Here is a 19,744-nt window from a genome sequence, read left to right as displayed (position 1 = left end):
AATAAAACCACAGTCCTTATGCAAACAACCAATATATCATTGACCAGAATACCACAACACACATCAGGGTCTAAGGTCATCCTCAGTGTTTTATACATATTTTTATTCTTCTGCCAGCTATGAACTCGCCCCGAGGGTTTTGTTTGTGTGAAATGCAACACAAAGTCTACTTGTCTCAGTTTGTCTGTTAGTTAGCAGGATTACATAAAAACTACTGGACGAATGACTACGAAACTCTGTGGAAGGATGTGGTTTGGTGCAGATCCCTGATCTCTTCTCCACTTTCTTTAACATTTCGTTTAAGGGCATTTTGTTTGACTATTTCCGTATTTTCCAGGGGACAATTAATGGATCTCGGTGCAAATTGATTACATTTAAAGAGACTGTTGTGTCTTGGTTAAAATATGCGTTCTGCTGAGTGCATTTATCTCCCCATTTGCATTTTGCTGTCTCTTAATTCTGCTTGAAATGTCAGATGAAAGACGGTGACACATAAGATAGTTTATATTCTTTGAAAAATGAACACACTGGTTGGTCTTTTATGCAGAGCAGAAAACCAGCAAAAGTGATTTAAGGCTTAGTGAGGGAGAGACTGATGTAAAATAAGCTGAAAGACACTGATCTAAAAACTGAAGAAAAAGTAAATGTTTTTTTTTGCACAGAGCTGGAGTACAAATAATGTACAAATCTGAAGTAACCAGCTATGAATATGGAACAGAACTGTAGCTACACTCGCAAAGCAACACAAACTTTTACATGTATGATCATGGTCTCACCTGAATATTAACTTTTAAATTTGACAGAGGTAGAGGGCTGTTTTTCTTTCCCTTTTGACATAAAAAGGTAATTAAAGGCCGGTAGTAGTAGAAGTAGTATTGGGCGGAGGAGCTACAGGTCTGCACCAGTTCTATGTCAACATCAGTTATACTGATATAGCTCATCAGGAGCTAAATTCCTTGCCATGCATCAAGCTTGAAAGAAAATGTGGCTGCATAGAATAGGAACTGAATTTAGCTTCAGAAATATTATGTTTTGCACAGATAGAAAATACAAATACAAATACCCAGGCCTGAGTGCTGCACAGGTGGAGCAGGTTATCTGCAAAGGCTAGAAACCGGTAGAACATTTAATAAACATGGACACAACAATATGCTTAATATATCCTTTATTTTTATTAAACAAAATTTCAGTAAAAACTCTTATTAAGTAGAAAGACAAATTTCCCTGTCAGTAGTTTTTTCTCTAGCTGTAGGGCCGTCCCCAACTTCACTATCTCATCCATTAGACAATTCTTTAAAAACACGTTACCCACACTGTTGTCCTGCTAATCATTAAAGTCACAAAAGATCACCTCTTTAAGTTCAGTTTCTAATCAAACGTGTTAATATTCTGGTAACGTTATCCAGTAAATAACTTATAAAAGATGAGAAACAATTCATAAAAAACACGGGACAACCATCCTGTTCACTTAATAATCAGCTGATGACGCCACAGTGGATGCAGCCATACACTGCTCTCTCACGCTTTCGTCCACGACGCCCCCCCCGTTTGTTCACTCCTACTGAATTAGTGCCCGAGAAGAAGAACGACTCTGTGTTAACCAACTCTTATGAGACTCCTGGGTCACAGCGGCAGAGAAAGTTGAAAGAATATAGCGTCAAAACCGCAGCACAGACAGCAGCGTTCGTTACAAAGGCATTAAGAAAGAAAAGAAGAGAGAGAAAGAGCGGTGAGCAGGTGCACCGAGCACGTTGAGCCACCTCTGGCAGTGTTTTCAACTATTATTCTGTTTTTTGTGTGTTTTTTTTCGTATAAAAAAAAGAAAAAAAGAGGAAGCTACATGATTATCGTCACAAAATAAAATCTCTTTGGCATAGAATACCCACCCAAAAGCACAAACACACACACATACGCACAGGCACACACACACACAGACACTCTCTCGCTCTCTCTCTCTCTCTCTCTCTCTCTCAGAAGGTTCTCTAACAGAAACCTACAAGCTTTGCCATCGTCAGAATTATAATCAGAAAGATTAGGCTATAAAACAAAGTAGAGCCCTGTTAAGATTATGAGTCCATACTCTGCGATAATTGCATATATTACATCAGGCTGAGAGCAGAGGGAAGCAGCTCTACTGGAATCTCTATATTCTCTTCTTCTTTGTCCCATTATGTCCAATGTCACCTCCTCTGTCACTTCTCTCTTTCTTCTGCGTCTATAAGAAGATGAGAGAAAGAGAACGGGTAAGGGTTAGTTATATTGTTCAATTTTATTACGTTATCAGCAGACCTTTGTCCTCCTCATCATGTGACATCACCTAATTACCTCCGCCAATGTTTTCAACCCCGTCTGTTTGTTTGCGAGCAAGATTACCTGAGACAGATTAGCATGAAACTCGGTGGAAGGGTGTGGTAAGTGTTGGTGTAGATCTGGATCAGGAAATTATAGCAATGAGTTAGTGTAATGTGGTGCAGCTTGATTGGACTTATGGAGACTGCTGGGCCCTGGTGGAGGTATGAACTCTGACCATCCCATTCTAGTTGACTGTGTGTTTGTTTCAAGGTCACTGTCAATCAAATGTGATCACACCAAACTCATAATAAATACCAACTACGGATTTCTTTGCTTCTGGTTTTGCATTTTGGTCAGTAACATTAATGACAAAGATAATGAAAGTTATGACCAAAGTGTCCTGATAGGCCAAGGAACACTCCAAGCATGTACTGACCTTTAATAAGGGTACTGCTGCTGCTGTCTCTCGTAGTTGCTGGGTGCGTATTCATCAGCCATCATATTTCCCTCCATGCCCTCCATGTCAGGTGGATATGCCCCGTAACCTTGGAAACCACCATCCAGCTCTGCAAGAGGTAGAAAAATTTGTTATATACAGGACCGACTGATCATGTCCTTTAGCCTCCTGCGTAGCATAGTCTGAGGGTTTAGTTACTGCTGTTGTCACTGCTAATTAGAAAACTGCAACATTTCTACACATTTTAGGCAGATCTCTGACACATTTTGATCACAGAGGAGAAGCTGATCCCTTTTTCTGTGAGTCTTGCTGCACAGAGTAGGAGACAGAAAATACCAACGCCATAAAAGGAGAAAAGCCAAGAGACGGAAAGACCAGGAATTAAGAGAAAGATCTTAACGGTGCAAACAGAGATATGGAAACACCAGGGTGGAGCTTGGTGGAGAGAAAAGCTTTTAGACCGACTAGGCAATGAGGGATAGGTTCTGTTGTGCTGAGAGGAAAAAAAGACAAAATGAAGAATAAGAACTTTTCTAAGATGAAAGAAAAGTCTGAGGTAAGACAGAAGAGCAACAGGCTACGTAGTAACGTGTGATATATCTATTTGGATCATCTGGTGAAATGTGACAAGGGAAAAGAAAGCAAAGAATTGGGAAACTGAACAGATGGTAGAAGACAAAGTAATGATTGATTTGAGGAGGAACTGAAAGTTACAAGGAGAACTGAAATCTATGTAATGAAGGCCTTTGTTATTTGAGTTACTGAGTATTTTCAACTAGTCTGACCAAATGATGATGGTAAATGAGCAGCAGCCTGGAGTCAACTTGCTAAAACATGACAGCATGTTAACACCATGTGGTGCATTGACCTAGTGCTGAGGAATGTGCTGCATGTGCACATTTCAGCCATAATTACTCACCATCTGGATAGTGTGCATCCATGGGGACACTGTTGGCAGCCTGCAGAGGTCACAAGAGAGCAAAGGTCAAATAAAACCAACAACTTTTATATAGAAAGCTTATTAATAATCCTTAGAGCATAATTTTGTAATATATCTCATTACGAGGAGTCCGTTTCTTAAATTTACTTTATGTCCAGTCCTTTACAATCTGTAGTATATAATAATTGAAAAAAAAACCATTAAATTCAATAAACAAATGTCTCAAAATCGACTTTTAAGGTTGACACTCACCATCTCCCAGGCCTGGGGGTCGTGTTTGAACAGGGAGTGGGTGAGTTCCACAGACACTCGCTTCTTGTAGTCAAGGTTCTTGTCCTCAGAGATTCTGAAGAGCACAGCTGCAGCGTACGTGGCTGAGGGGAAACAGAGCAGGACACATTCAGAGGTGCACAACAACGGTTTAATCCCTTCAAAAGCTAAATGTTTATGCTAGCTAAGCTAAGATAACTTTGGGTGGTTTCATATTTACTGTACAAACTCAAGAGATGTATTTATCTGCTTGGCCAAAACTTGGTAAAAAACTTGGCAAAAAAACAACAACAATGAGATAGGAAACAGGTCAATGTTTAAATAAGCATCTATAAATAAGTTGTAAATGTAAAACAAATGTTAAATAATGCATTTGTGGTTAGTGTTTGAACATTTCAGTCAAACTGAGAGTTTGACACTGACCCTGATTTAATGTTTGTGTTGTTTACTTTTAATGTTGACATCATTATTTCATTCTGAAATGTTTCTGAAGTCAAATTAAAAGGGACTTGGACTAAGTGGACACAGTCATGTCCCATTCAAGTACCGGCAAACTGCCCTTATAGTGAGAACAGCACTTTAAATATGAGCCAATGCTACATTACAGTAAGCTAATCACAGTTCATTAAATGGAGGTCCTACCGATGCCCTCGTTATTGGAGTGCAGCAGCTCCATCAGTGGAGCCGACGCCCCCTCGCTGTCGATGACCTCTGCTGATTGTTTGTCCAGGGCCAGCTCGCACAGGACGCCAGCCGCCACACGCTTCACGTTGTCCACTGGAGAGTAGAGCAGCTGAGGGGCAAGACAATTTGTATTCATTTAAAAATTTAACCAAAATAGTCGAGTTAATTATCAAGACACGGACGGTGTCTTACCTGCACAAAGAGTGGAATGGTCTGCATGTTGGCGATCTCTGCTCTGTTGATGGGATCTCTGGCCAGGATGTGCAGTGCTCCTGTGCAGCCCTCAACAATCTCCTCCATCCTCACTCCATCCTGAGAACAGAAATGAACGGGTTAAGTGTCAGCATAGATAAAAAAAAAAAATGTGCGCAGTTTTCCAGAGTCCCACCCATGAGCAGTCGTTGGCGGTTTGGGGGCTGCCTTCCCTTGATTAGCGGGTGGTAACCGTTTCAAATTTATTAAAATGTCATGATGTGGAGATGCCACCAAATGGTTGAATCCATCGGCCCTGGCAGGTACAAGACGGTTCGAAACACTAGTTGGCCTTATGAGCAATGTTCAACCTTTTTTTGCATCAAAACACATAGCAATCATTTCTTTACAGCTCAAAAAACAAATTTAGGGGCAGTATCTCTTAAAAAAGGCACACAGTGATGATACGCATCATTTGACACTAGCCTGTCATGTACCTGGTATGTCTGCTGGGCGGATGAGCCATGTTTCTGCGCGTCCTGGTGAGCTTTGAGCAGCAGGTTGACGAGGCAGGGGATGGATCCCGCGTCCCTCAGAGGGGCCTGGTTCTCTGGGCAGAGGGCCAGGTTGCGGATCAGGCCGACCGCAGCCTTTGGACAGGGAGCAGATGCAAAGATACGATCACGATACTGTTCACTGTTACAGGTGCACAAATACAACTAAGCTAACAAACAGCTTTAATACTTGAAGTCGATAAATGTACAATGTGATGTCATGTCATAATTTTCCCATCCAAAATCTGGTTCTGTAAAACATACTGTTCCTGCTGTCATGAGCAATTCCTGCTCTTTTTCACTGACTGGGGCTCTGGCTTTCTTCCCCATCTACCCTCCTCTTTGTCCATCTGTCCACTTCTCCCCATTCCCCCATTCTCATCTTCGGAACAAACCAATAACTCCTCAACATCATTCACTTAAAGTTTCCTAAAATGCCCTGCTTCGCAGTCTACCCCCCTTTTTCCACATCTTCCTGAAACCACCACACATCATCTCTTTAGCAGCACATTTCTTCAGTTTAGTCCCTTCGCCCTCTGTCCCTCCCTCGCTCTACCTTGATGACGGGCCAGTAGTAGGGCTGGTTGAGCAGCTTGACGATGGCGGGGATGCCGTAGTGACTCCTCACAGCATTCTGCGCCATCTCGGCATGCTGGTGCCTTGAAGTGAGGTGGCGCAGGGCGCACACGGCCGGTTCGGTCACATCCTCCTTCTCACCAGCGCGCAGTATGGCATGGATCAGTGCCTCAACGCCATTGCTCTGGGTGACCAGGGTTTTATTGTGGGCGTTGTTGCACGTGAGGTTAGACAAGATGCCGGTGGCACACGTTAGCATGTTGATGTCATCTGAGCTGAGCAGGCCCACCAGCTCCTGCAGGAGGCTGTCCATACCCTCCTGAAAACAGGAAAACAGTGTTTACAGACAGTTCTGTGTTTTTAAATAAGGCAAACAAAACAATTAAGAAAAAAAAGGGGAAAGAAAAGTTAATATTATCAGTAAATGTGTACCTGCTTGGTAGCAGCGTCAGACAGGTTCCTGAGGGTCCACAGGCAGTTCTGCATCAGACGCTGGCTAGCACCTGTGAGGTGTTTTCCCAGAGCCTGCATCCCACCTGCAGGGCGCAGAGAATAACTCAGCAACATCTCATAAAGCGTGCTGTCATGCTGTGCTGTGCTTGACAAGACGCCAAAGGCCACTTTCCACGGAGGAAAAAGTTGCCACACCTGTATGACTGCTTTGTACTCACAGGTGTGGGCTGACAGAGAAAAAACATATCACATACCAGCCTCCACAATGGCGGGTTTGTTGCTGGGGCACACAGAAAGCACTTTGAGCACACGGCTTGTGGTCCACAGCAGCTTCTCATAGCTGTTGTTTCTCATGATTTGAACTAGACCCTCGGGACCCCCGTTGGCCAGGATGATCAGCTGTGAAACACAGGAACTGTGTGAGTATGCAAGGAGAAGATTGCGGTAGAACAACTTTTACTTTTTCATCTCAAGTTACCTAGGAAATAAACCCTTACATTTCCCAACGCACCACTTTTAGCAAAGCCGTGACTTGTCCAGGCAGATAATCACTACAGATAGTTAATCCTCTCTTTTTACTACTCTTAACAAATAACTACAACCACACCCTCTGTGTTCCAGCACCTGAAACACTCTGTTCACATGCCGCACCCACAACAAAACGTGTACACACAAGCAGAACAACTTCAAAGTCTCACGTTAGAGCTGTTGTACCAGCAACTGTTTCACATTCACAAGCACAAACTCTAAACACACCTTGCTCTCCTGGTTGCCGTAGGACAGAAGCTGCAGACAGTCGGTGGTGATTGCCAGGAACTTGGGGTTGCTCTTCTTCAGCAGGGGAACCATCCTCTGCAGGCCATCAGCCAGACGCACGGCCATCTTAGCTCCCTCCTGGTGCAGCAGCAGGTTGTGGAGCGTGGTGATGGCGTAGAAGAGCACAGACTCCATGGGAGAACTGGGGGGAGAGAAAACAGGAGGGATGAGAGTGTATCACAAAACCAATGGCACACCATGTAGCCACACATATCAGAAACACTCTCCCCATTGGATAAGCTAACTGGGACTGGGCTTTTGCATGAGTTTCTTCCTTTCTACACGAGTCTCCATGCTCCGTTCTACTGGAAGCCAAGGCTACTTCTGGTTGTTTTCTTCAGGAAGGCTGAAAATACTTTTTTATTGTTTCCAAACGTCTCAGTTTATGTCCGTCCAGACCAAAAATGCAGCCTTGGAGTTTTCAAACAAACAAAAGATATTTAACTCCATAGTAGTGTGGACGGCAGGCGTAACCGTAACAGAGTTGATATGTATTCAATCGAAAATGTAGTGGTGTGGGTGTAGCCCAAGAATATGCCTGCTGCACCAACTAGATGTCAGTACCAACTGGTGAGGGAGAAGTGCTGGTTTTCTTCCTCAACTGAAGCTGTGCCGGAAAATGATTCAACATGACTTCAGGGTCTGTGTGTGACTTTTCTCAAACAAGGATTAGTTTCATCAAAATGGGCCTAGAAATATCCCACCTAAAACAAAGGGCACGTTATTCAACATTTATATAATATTAAAATATAATTTGTTCACCTGAGCATGCGAACAAGAGCAGGGATGCCCCCAGACTTGAAGATGGAGAGCAGGCCCTCTCTCTGGTGGGACAGGTTGTGGAGGATGCTGGCGGTGGCCCGAGCGGTCTCCATGTCACTGGTGTTTTGCATGGCCCGCACCACTGCCGCCACCATCTGAGGGGACTGCATCAGCGCACGGCGAGAGGCCTCTTTGCGTGTAAGCTGGTTGACAATCTGCGCTGCCTTGCTGACCACCACCTGGGGAAAGATGTGGGGGAAAAGAGGAGATATTGTTGTGTTACTGGTGGAAATTTAAGTTCCAGCCTTTTTTAAATGATAAAGTGGAACATATTTTCAGTCTAAATCAATTAAAAACATTCAACAAGTGAACAATTAATTGACTTATCATCTGTTGTTGATTGAAGGAACACTTCCACTTTTTTCAAAACAGGCTCATTTACTTTCTTGCCGATTGAGCTTTTATTCAAAATGTGGAAGTATCCCTTTAATCTATGATAGATGTGATAATTCATTAATTAATGGTTAACGTTCTTGCGTTCTTGTTAACTTTCATTAGTTTTCTTGCAGAGGGAAAAGAGAGGATTGATGAACATGAACAGTCTGTTAGCTTAGCTTAGTATAAACCTCTGCAGGAGCATGAGTTCAGACATTCTCCCTTCATCACCTGGTCTTCATCATTGAGCAGTTTGGTGAGCTCGGGCACGGCGCGTGTGGCCAGCTCGGCGTCATCCTGGTAGTTGATCAGATGGATGATGGCGGTCTTGAGCATCTGGGAGGGCTCGGCCAGCCGCTGGACATTTGTCATCTGGGACGGGTCCGTCTGAGTCGACAAGATGGTCATGCCTTCCTCCAAAGTCTCTGGGAACATTGCAGCCCGCACCCGCTGAGCTCTGGTTAGACTGTATTGGGTTTCTACAGTTAAGGAGAAGTGAGACGACTGTTAGAAAACAAACCATGTGGAATTTTGACAAAAGGTGTGATCATATGCATATAGATCCTTTTTTTAAGACTCACCAGGCTGTTCACTGGTGACAGTGCTGGTCATGGTGTAGTGCTTGCTGGTGGTGTATTCGCCTTCGTCTTTGACTGTGTTGGCTCCGGACTGGATGCCCGAGTCTATGCCATACATTGTGTCCTGCCAATTGGCCACCTTCACCATGCCGTCAAGACCAGCCACTACCAAGCACAAAGACAGGAATTGTGGGACGTCAGAAATATTGGACTAAATCATCATTCAACAGTATTTTCTGTAACAGGTGTGCTCCAGATTCAGTGGAGGCTTTGAATTTATTTTGGGGATAATACAACGCTATTAACCCCTGAGGACAAGGAAGTGACCTCAGTCTAAACACAATACAATAGTCGGAAGTCGGAACGGTCATGAAGAAAATATTTAACCGACTCTATTCTAAAAGCAGGAGAAGAAGGCGATCTAAACAAAAGTGAACCAAGAATTAATACAAATAACGTCAAAATAAAATGTCTATATTGGTCAAATAGGATTACCTACAAAAGAAGGAAGAGGAGAAGGGAGCAACAGGACATATGACATGAGTAATACACTTACTTTGCATGGTTATCCTCTTCTCCCGTTCTCACCACAACAAAAAGAAAACTGCAAAAAGAAGAGAAAAGCTCAAGTCAGAATTGGACAATGATTGGCTTCACAACATTTCTCATGAACTAATAAATATTGTTTTCCAGTGAGATCTTCTCTCTCTTGCACAACTCTCACTTTTTTGTTTTACGTAGTATGAGCTCATCAGCTCAGACTTACAACCCCTTCCACCCCAAAACTCCGCACCCTGACCTTAAATTGACAACACAGAGCAGCAGCAGAGACTCACAGGGGAGAGAAGGCAAAGTGAGCGGAGAGACAGCTGTAAGGCAGGAATGCTACACAGCCCAGGTGACCTTTCACCCCAGGCCTCCGCCCATACAGCCTCGGGAGCAGCCTGCTGCTGACGCATGGCAATGAGGAACTTGCTCGTCAGGTTTTCGACCCCAGTGAAGAGCCTACTGTGGGTGTGGGTGTGTATGAAACCTAAAGATATGTTTCTATCATTTCAAATCCAAGTGATCCCTGTAGAATAATCAAGTCAAATAATCTGGTTAATCTGGTTCACATTAACATGTGAATCCCAGACAAAAAGCCTGTTACTTCCTGTGAGAGAATATACAAAATATTAAGTATGATAATTATTAAACAAAGTAGGTTGTATCCATTGCACACATATTTGTGTTAAAATAGGGACCAAACATAAAAAGCAGATGATCCTTGCCTGCAGCTCCACACAACCAAAGAACTGTCATGGATGTTTTCCATCTCCACATTAAATCATTTTCTATCTTCCACATCATCAACCACAATAATCCTCTTCATCATAAAAAAGGTCTGCATTTGTAATAGATGCCTGCAGCTGTATATGTCATGTGACTAATGGTACAATGCATTCACTGTGCTACAAGTGTTTTCAGATGTTTGAATCTTACTGAGAGGAGTCTTTGCCGAGCACGTTGCTGGGGTGCGTTGTGCCTTGGTGTGCCTTTGTGTGTGTGTGTGTGTGTGTACAAGTTAGAGGGCGTTTTCCATTTTCTGCAGATGCACTGGAAGAACCACCACACTCCACACACAGCAAAGTCAACGATTTAACCGACAAAAAAAGGGACAACAGCTCAATCCGTGAAGCTCTGTTGTGTGACAGTTCCAATACAAAATGAGTAGTGCTGTAATTGGAGTTGAACAATTTGTTTGGAGGCAAGGACCAGGAATCTGTGTAAAGATGAACTGCTTTGTCTCTGTGCCTTTCACTGGGGCTGTTTGTGATGTAACAGTCAAATCTCCCCTCCCTCATCTCTTTGCCCTCTGGCTTTGCATAAGGATGTTTCGTGTTGTGTCCCTCAGTGGGCCCAGCCCACTTTTTCTCCCCAGGCACCAGAATGCGTGTGTGTGCACACACATCATGTAGCTCCGTCAGGGGCTTTGATTTCCATATAATTTGTATTAGAAGAAACTGACAATATTGAGTGTGAGTGTGTGCACCACATGTTCCTTATTATTCTATCATCAGCTCTGACACCACGTTTTCTCTGGTCTTCCAAGTGGCATTTTCTTCTTACATGCAAATGTACAAAATACATGTTCACCTGAACCTGATGTTCGGTCCCAACATGTCTTTTGTCTTGATCTAGCTCTAAGTACCACAGTTGATTTCAGCTGCAGTCAGTCTGGCATGAGATCCCGCAGGACCAGGCCACAGAGGGCTGTCTGTGCTTGCAGCTACATGTTACCTTACAGATAATACACTGAATCATCAGGCCTCAGACAGAAACTATGCTCACAGGCACGCAATAAATCTATGTGTAACCCCTCCCTTCTGACTAAAAGGTGTGGCCTCTGTTTTCAACACAAGCAGTAAGGTTTGTCCAGCAAGAAGGTGAGTGACTGGCAGACAAACAGCAGTGGGAAATCAAGCATCGGGCTCACCACAGGTTAACTTCAGTGTTTTCAAACGGGACAGAAAAAATACATTTGATCCACTTGTGGCTGCGGAGAATGAGCGTTTTGTTTTAACAGAGCGACAGTATTCACAGGGTCCACACAGAGCCTTCCTGCTCTCTGTAAATCAGGGACACTGTTTGGCTAGTCTTTGTTTTCCTGGGCGAGGCAGCGGGTTCAGCCAACTGTTGCAATCCTTTGACACGCCCAGCATATCGCCTAGGTAACCGAAACTCCACTTAGGCACTGTACTGTGGGGGGGGGGGGGGTGTTATCTGCTGACCCATCTGATGTCTGAAGCCATGATCACTTGTTTACTGCTAAATGATCTTCCCTCTTGGGTATTCCCATAATTTCCCATTTCCCATTGCTTGTGATTGTTGTCCAGGCAAAGACAAAATATTAAAAGTTTTGGATTCAAATAATTAACCAGAAAACATCAAAGAAATCATCTGTTTTTGTGATTTATGTTGAAAGTAAAACTCAGTATTGAGGTTAATGTCCCTGTATGCTGATCCCTCCTCGGTACTGCTATTTGTATTGTGCACTTGTCACTGGACTTTGCTCCCTTACAGTTAATGAGTGATCCCTCCTTTCACTCCTGCTGTACTTTGCTCCATCACTGTCATTACCACCACCCACCTCCATCCACCCACACACATTTGCAGCAGTAACACAGAAGCCACCCCTTTTTCCTCGGGAAAACAGGCCCGCCACCTCCCACTATCTTGTTTAGCAACGGTCTCTGCAGAAGACTTTAGTGGGCTTCTTCCAAAAAAAGAAAATAAAAACCCTGCTCAGTAAAACCAGGAATGCGTATCGGTGAGGGCAGCCAGTCAGCGGGTTGACACAGAAGAGCAGGGATGGATACTGTTCGGGGCCTGATGCTGAAACACCAGCGTGACATTCCACACTAACATAGTATATTCAATGTGTCCCGTGCTTGACCGTAAATCGTGAGCTGAAAGAAAAGTGTGTAATATTTTACGCTTTCAACGCTACTCTAAAAGTAACTCTCTGACTCATTCATAAATTCATAAAACCAGCAGATACCAGCAGTTTATTACTATTGTGACAATGGATGAGTTGGATGTCAGTCATGAGAACAGATTGACTCTCCTGCCTGCCCTGCCCCCCCCCCCCCACAGGCATGTCAGACAGGGAGTGTCTCCCCAGCAGTGACAGGCTCTCAACAAGGGCGTGGCGGCAGATCGTGTTGGTGAGCAAAGCGGGTGAGGCTGAAAACACCTTATGGCCAGAGGGGCATAACAGTACATCTGACATTTGATTCTCCTGAGGATATCCTCCAAATAATTAATAAGTTTAGCTGCTGCTGCTGCTGGAAACCAAGTCTAGCTACGAAAAACATTCCAGCGAGCCAGATTTTGACTTTGTGGGCCTAAGCTCTTCTTTGTATCACAGCAGGAATGAATCAGGTCAGGGAAGAGGCCCAGGGGGCTGGAGATGAACTCGTATTCCAGAGCAGCTCCTAATATATGTTGCAGTGTTTGCGGTGATTTGTTGTTTAGCTGCATGCCTGTTTGGCAGGGGGGGGGGGGGGGGGGGGGGGTGTGTAAATAACACGGTCCCAGCTTTGTGCCGTTTGTTCTGCTTGACTTTTAAACTCCTGCTTGAAGTTTGCAAAAGTGGGAACGAAATTAAAGAAATAGTTGGAAATTATGGAGAAATATGCTTTCAGGAATTCTTGCCAAAAGCTAAATGAGAAAATGGTCACTCTCATGTCTGTATGGTATCTATTAAGCAACAGCCAGCTGCCATTATCTTAGCTTAGCAGGAATGCAAACAGCGAGTGTGGCTCTCTCCAAAATAAACAAAATGCACTTACCAGCACATCTAACGCTCATTAATAGAGAATTTATGGGTCATCCTTACAAAAACATTAACATAGTTAGTAAATTAGAATGTGTCACTCAAACCTTTAGGCCAACCCCAGTTTACGTGCATCTGGATATGAATCTGTAGCTGAAGTACACGATTTTGAGTTCAGAGACTTCCTGGTGTCTGTTTCTTTTTAGACCAATCACGTTTGAGCAGTGGGTCGCCAACAGGTAAACAGTGTGGAGAGCTACATTGACCGAAATACATTGACTATCGCTTTTTTAATCTATCTGTATTCATAAACATATAGCTGTAACCAGTGATTGCTTACAGAGACTTGGGCCAGACATCCACTGTCGACACTGGAAGCCCCAAAATATTGGCAGTGGCCCCCGGAGGCTTATCCGTCATCAGACACTCGCCGATGGGCTCCTAGATTGATGTTAAACAAACTATCTCCTGTCACATGAGTGTGTTAAAAACCTCCTCTCTAATCTAACTCTCAGCTAGAAAATATGAGCATATTTCACACAATGTTGAGCTAAAACATTTTTGCCAGCTGGGCAGTTTTATTTGTTTATGTTAATTATATGCTCCCATAGTTATCAGAACACTGGGGATTAGTCGTAGAAATGTGACCTCATCTGGTGGCTTGTGATTTCTAACAGGCTTGCTAATGTCATGTTTAGGTTTGACATGCAAACAAAGCAGATTATGTCTCCACACATCTGTAAAAAGCTTCCGGCACCATCTGCCCCATCGCAGAACTATTTACCATACAGTATATATCCCAGCCCTACACACACACATGCACACACACTCACATGTATGTCCCCTGACATGCAACCCACCCTCCTCTTACTATAAACACCCACATGGCTTTAACGCAACACTGTGCACTCACACAGGCCAATCCTCCTGACACCGTAAATGACCAGTGCAGCCAGCTGAGCCCCTACAGTTGCATTGTGCTCTCTGTATCTTCACTCTGCTTAGGTGGGGTGCAGCCGTCCCACTGGGATACAGCTCAACACCCTCAGTAACCTTTCTGGTCCACAAACCCCCCCCCACTGTCCAACAAGAGCTGTTATGGCGATGCAATGGAGGCAGCGGGGGCTAACTGGATAGCTGGTATGTTATAAAATCAATAAGGGAGGATGTGAAGTGGTGCACAGCTAATGGATTTATAGTGATGGGTGACAGGAAGTGGCGGTCAACATTATCTGACTCACCAAACACTGGGGGGGCTGTCTGGTGAGAGGGGGGACGTTTATTAGGCAAAGCTGTGCTTTCACAACTCTCCCTACGAACAGTGTACGCAAAAGTACGTTGACTACGAAACTATGGTGACAGACTCTTGTTTATCTCTATCACGTCATGCACTAAAATGAGGAACAAGCCTGACCTCTACCCTTTAAGAAACCACTCACTCTTTGCGAGGGAGAAATGGAGAGCATTTGTCAATTGACTGTAACAGGCAGTTGATAAAATCCAGACCATGGCAACGTGGCTAAGCCAAGAGCCCACAGAGAAACAGACAATGAGATACTGCTGGAGTGCACTTGTGCAACAAACAAACTGAGTTTCTTAATGTGGCAGATGCAGCACAGCATGCCCCCCCCCCCTCCCCTTCTCATCAGGCAAAATTCCCAATAACAGATTCAACCACAGCCAATGAATAAAATAAACAGCAGAATGGATAGTGGCAGCTTGATTCACTGCTGCTACTTGTTGTACGAGTTGAATCAGGCCAGTGGATGCAGTACTGTGAATATCACCTGGTACGAAGCTGTGTATTCTCTGTGGGACCTCGCTGTGAATCAAAGGAAATGTGAGCTGTCTCGGAGGAGGTGACTGAGCACTGAGCAGCATCAAGTTACACAATGCTGATAAAGAAGTGAATGGGTAAAAACAAGAGTGTGGCATATCCCAATAAGATACACAACAACAACAAGTTCACCAAACGGTCCTTCACACATCACATAATGTCATGCAAAGATTGTCTTCTACATCAGGAGGATAGTGAATCATAGAGGATGTGGAGATTCCACTTTTATCTTTAAAAAAAAAAAAAGTATTAAATCCAAAATTAGAAAAGTTTTAATCTTGGTGTTTGCGATGTAAAGAATACTTATAGGACTGGGTTTTTGTCTTTGGACCTACAGCAAGAAGGATGCGCCCCCCTTCATGCTCCATGGTATGATGGAAGAGGATGAACCAAGTCTCGGACACGGCACAGAGAGCTTCTGTGTTACTTTGTTTGGGGTAAAGAGGAAAAGACTAACCGCATTGTCCCATTGACTGCTGTCATGGTGAAAAGGAAACCGGGTCTCAAGTGTCCCCCACTGGACGCCACCAAAGACGCTGAGGCACATCAAGATGGCTCTGCCTGTTCACGGGCCAAGTTTGGTGGCCAACACTGCATCCAAATCCCTGTTTAAAAAGGCCTGACGAGGAGTTTTTTATAAAAACTTTGAACCGCCACCAATACGCATCGGTGTGCGGCTGAGCGCTGAGGCGATGTGACAGATGATTAATTTTTCAGGGAGATTAGAGGCACGAGGGAACGGGGAGGAGGGTGCTTTGGAGAGCAGCGCAAACGTCTACAGGGTCCCTGAAGAATAAAGCGAGTTCAGCTGACAAGTTTACCGTTTGTTCTTCTACATGGAAATCACAAAAATAAATGAGTGAAAAGCTAGCTTTATTAAAAATTAAGTTATGTATATTGCCATATCAACATATATATATATATATATATACATATATATATATATATATATATATATATAACTATTTTGGAGGTGAAACCCCTCTAAAATGTCCAAGTTTAAGGAACAAAAATGCTGTAAGAGGATGAATAGGCCTTGATTGTTTAAACGCCCATGCATTTTTCAGATTATTCACTGTTTTGATAAGTATTCACAGGCCCCAGTGTTGCACAACTCAGCATGACATCCCTGAAACCAAAGAAAAAACAAACAAAAACCGAGTTGTGAAATTATTCACTCAACAGTGACGACATGCAACATTAACTTTCTTGTGAAAGGCTGACGTCAAGATGCGTCGCGCTTCCCTGGTGATTTACTCGTTTTTTTCAGCCACACCCTTGCTGTCCCCACTTTCCTCAATCTCTCATGGAAGTGTGATTAAGGGACAGGGAGGAGGACATGGAGAAGAAGAAAAACCAGACACCACAGGACTCATCAGAGTCACTATGCTGAGAAGTACTGCTCAGCCAAATCATCCAACTGTGAAAACATTCTCTTTTGAGTCAGCGCTGGAATCTAGTTCACTCCATCCCTGCTTGGATACGTCGTCGGTAATGAAAAAAATTATCCATGGTAATGTATTCATGGAGAAAACAAACGGACTCAGCTCCTTCCAGTGTGCTGTTAGACTGATGTGACCTGACTTGAAATGACCAAGCTGGCAGACTTTCAAACAGCCTTTAGAAGTGCGAGTGGTCGGAGGAAGCAGCCGTTAGGCCTTCGACATCTTAAGTAAGGACGTTTTCTTGCCCTCATTTGATCCAGCCACGTGAGCTGTTGAAGGTAAATAATTAATTCCAGTGACTGTCATGGGTAGTGTTCAGCTGGGCAGTGCCGGCCTCACTTGCTCAGCATTTTGCCACAGCGCTCTGCTGGAGGCTCCTGATTTGATGTTTTGTCTGTGACAGCAGAAATCTTTTGCATGACTGCGTACTTTCCGACGATGCTGCCAATTATTTAAACAATGACACTCAATCTAATGCTTGGTTGCACTTGCTCTACTTACTTTTGTACATCAAAGCTTAAGACATCAGTTTTCAAGACTAAAATCAAGACTAAATTCAACAGATAAGAGATAAATCATAAGGAATCAAACATTGGGTGTCTTCGAGGCTCAAGGGTTGAATAAATCTGCTTTGGCTTAAGGACGGTGTTGTCTGATGAAAATTCTTTCTAAGCCTCTGGAAGTCAACCCCACAGACATTTTGATGCCGTCACACTACCTTCCCTATGACTTAAACCCCCATCGTCGATGAGAGGAAACATTATCTCTCTGCGTCTCCCTCTCCATGGGAACAGTAAAAACACAATAGAAGGGTGATACGCAAACACATAGCAGGTCAGAGGACGCACACACCAATTGGCTGTAACCGAGCCCCTGGAAAGGACTCAGTCATGCACCACTGGGCGCCGGTGGCGAGGCGAGGTAGGACAGTGAATCCACAGGAACCGAAAAAAACTTCCAGACACACAAAGAGGTAGGGGTGTATGCCATACAGTAATCCCCTTTTGAAAGTGTAGTCCTATTTATAAACTGAAGGATCTCCTGGCCTCTTGCTCTGCTAATGTAGGACAGTATCAGGGAATTAAGCATGAGGGGGGGGATTATCAGCGTGCAACCACAGCTGTAGCGGCGAAATCTACAGTAAGTCACCCCCCCCCACTCTCTCATCGCCATCCCACCACCCGTTCACCATCTTCCCTGAGGACCAGATGGGAACAGCTTTCCAGCCAGGGCGCTGTCGCCCGATGGACTACTTGATGGGTGAGCTCAGTGAGGCCCGTCTGGCAGAAAGTATTGGCACCCTGTCGTATTCAACCTGACACACATTCCCCGACGCGTTGGTCTCTCCGAAAAACTGTTGGCATCACAGGCTGTTTGGAGTTGTTGTTTGTGCTTTGTGAGGGTGTGACTTGCTAATAAGTCAAACAGTGAAACACTAGGTTCAGCGACTCAGTGTTTAGGGAAGCAGAAGCTCGGTTCAACTTCCCATTCTGATGTGCCCCATGTCCAATTTGACTTGAAAGTTGACGGTGGAGGACACGGCAAATTACTTATTGCACAAAAGACTAAATAAAAGTCCTTTCACCCGGATGCTGATTGGACTGGATTTACTCTTGTAATCAAATGAAAAGATAATTGTCCTCCTGCGTTGACAAAAGCAGGGTCGGCTGTTCTGTCAACTCCGGAGCATCTGCAAAGGTAATGACATCATGGAAGATTTGGCAACACCTGGAGACATCAGTGCTGGCAGGAACAGCACAGTGGGAGGGGTTGGGAGCTAAAGCAACCCCCAGCAACATTTGAAGGGCTATAATTCATGTTCACTGTCATATATTACAGATGTGCAGGAAAACTAGCCCTCACCCCCCATACACAATAAAGTCACTTATTTAGGGCTGAAACGCAGTTGTGTTCTGCCAAGGAGGTTATGTTTTCACCACCGTCTGTTTGTTGCTTTGTTTGTCGGCAAAATCTACCAGACGGATTGCCATGAAACTTTGTGGAAGGATGTGGTATGGGTTCGTGTCAGGGGGCGGATCCAGGAAATTACGAGAGAGGGTGTTTTGGTTTTATTCACCGATTTCTCAGAAAATATTTGCTGATCTTGATGAAGCAATTGTAGGAAACAAATATTTATAGGTGCGTATCATTTCAAGCTCCTTGGTTGAGTTTAGGGGACTGTTGGGCCTTGGTGGAGGTACGCATTCTACTGCCATTCTAGTAAAGTATGATATTGCTTCTTTTTTTTTTTTTAAATCACCCTGTAAATCTGAAAAAAATGTTGGATGAATACGAAAAAAAGCACATTTTGACATTTAAGAGGAGTTTTCTGGTCTTTTAACTCAACAATAAAATCGATTTTCCGTAGAAAAAAGCCAATTAATGTCCGGTCAGTCCACTGCTTAGAGTAATTGTTTCAACTTTACTTCGAGTCATCTTTAATATCACTCGTTATATGTATACGTTAACTGGAACAAAGGAAAACTCTCTTTACGCGACTGATAAAACAAAAAGGGACCTGAGCTTCTCTCGCACGCGGACGCACCAACATGCACGCGCATAGAAACTTACAGGTCCCTCTATTGACAAGTGACGTCGAGTGATCGATACCGGGGCCCGAACATCTGAAAAAACACATGTCCGACAGACTGAAGGGCAGCAACATTGGAGTTTACGGCCATTAAACAAACTTTTGAGCGGCGGCGAGCGGCTGCGGCGGTGCGGCGGGGGCCAGTTTGAGAGGCATGCGGAAATGAACTCCACACACACGGTTCAACCACAGACGGAACACAACGAGGGTTCGACTCACAGCCAGGTGAGCTGGACATTTTAAAAAAGGGAACCGGGTGAGGTTTAACACTTTCTATGAAGCGGGATAGAAGCGACCACAGGGGAAACGAGGAGGGACATCAACAGTGACAAAGAGTCTGTCGAGGCGTTTGAAGACGCTGGGAGAAAGGAAACGCACGGTCAGTGAATCTTACCTGTCGAACCACACGGAGAGGTTGTGTTAAATCCCAGGTCAGTGCTGTGTTTCCTCGGGACGGTTCAGTCTCGTTTGTGTGTGTGTGTATGCGTGTGTGTGTGTCCTCTTCCCTCCAGCTCCGCTCGGTACTGCTACTGCTGCTGCTGCTG

At 44.2% G+C, this 19,744-nt stretch overlaps 1 protein-coding gene across 1 annotated transcript; it reads right to left on the bottom strand.

The window, feature by feature from the left end:
* Positions 1-1,148: 1,148 nt before the first annotated feature.
* jupa (junction plakoglobin a) lies at positions 1,149-19,741 on the bottom strand. The gene is made up of 16 exons (XM_062388593.1): positions 19,594-19,741; positions 9,566-9,613; positions 9,013-9,174; positions 8,663-8,910; positions 7,997-8,235; positions 7,175-7,376; positions 6,673-6,817; positions 6,398-6,501; positions 5,946-6,284; positions 5,333-5,485; positions 4,836-4,955; positions 4,602-4,752; positions 3,942-4,063; positions 3,669-3,708; positions 2,729-2,858; positions 1,149-2,215 (listed from the first exon to the last, which is right to left on the bottom strand). The coding sequence occupies exons 2-15, from the start codon at positions 9,570-9,572 to the stop codon at positions 2,731-2,733; spliced, it is 2,160 nt and encodes a 719-aa protein (XP_062244577.1). The 5' UTR covers positions 9,573-9,613; positions 19,594-19,741; the 3' UTR covers positions 1,149-2,215; positions 2,729-2,730.
* Positions 19,742-19,744: the final 3 nt, after the last annotated feature.

Source organism: Platichthys flesus, chromosome 5, assembly GCF_949316205.1.
Source record: "Platichthys flesus chromosome 5, fPlaFle2.1, whole genome shotgun sequence".
In the NCBI taxonomy this organism is placed as follows: Eukaryota; Metazoa; Chordata; class Actinopteri; order Pleuronectiformes; family Pleuronectidae; genus Platichthys; species Platichthys flesus.
Note: the sequence above shows the minus strand (reverse complement) of the source record. Positions and strands in the feature narration are given on the sequence as shown.

Bases quoted from the DNA above. Each gene is read 5' to 3' on its own strand.
- jupa (XM_062388593.1), bottom strand. The intron at 6,818-7,174 runs GTGTGTTTAGAG...TGTGTTTCACAG, and splicing joins ACGGCAACCAGGAGAGCAAG to CTGATCATCCTGGCCAACGG. The intron at 3,709-3,941 runs GTGAGTGTCAAC...TGACCTCTGCAG, and splicing joins ACCCCCAGGCCTGGGAGATG to GCTGCCAACAGTGTCCCCAT.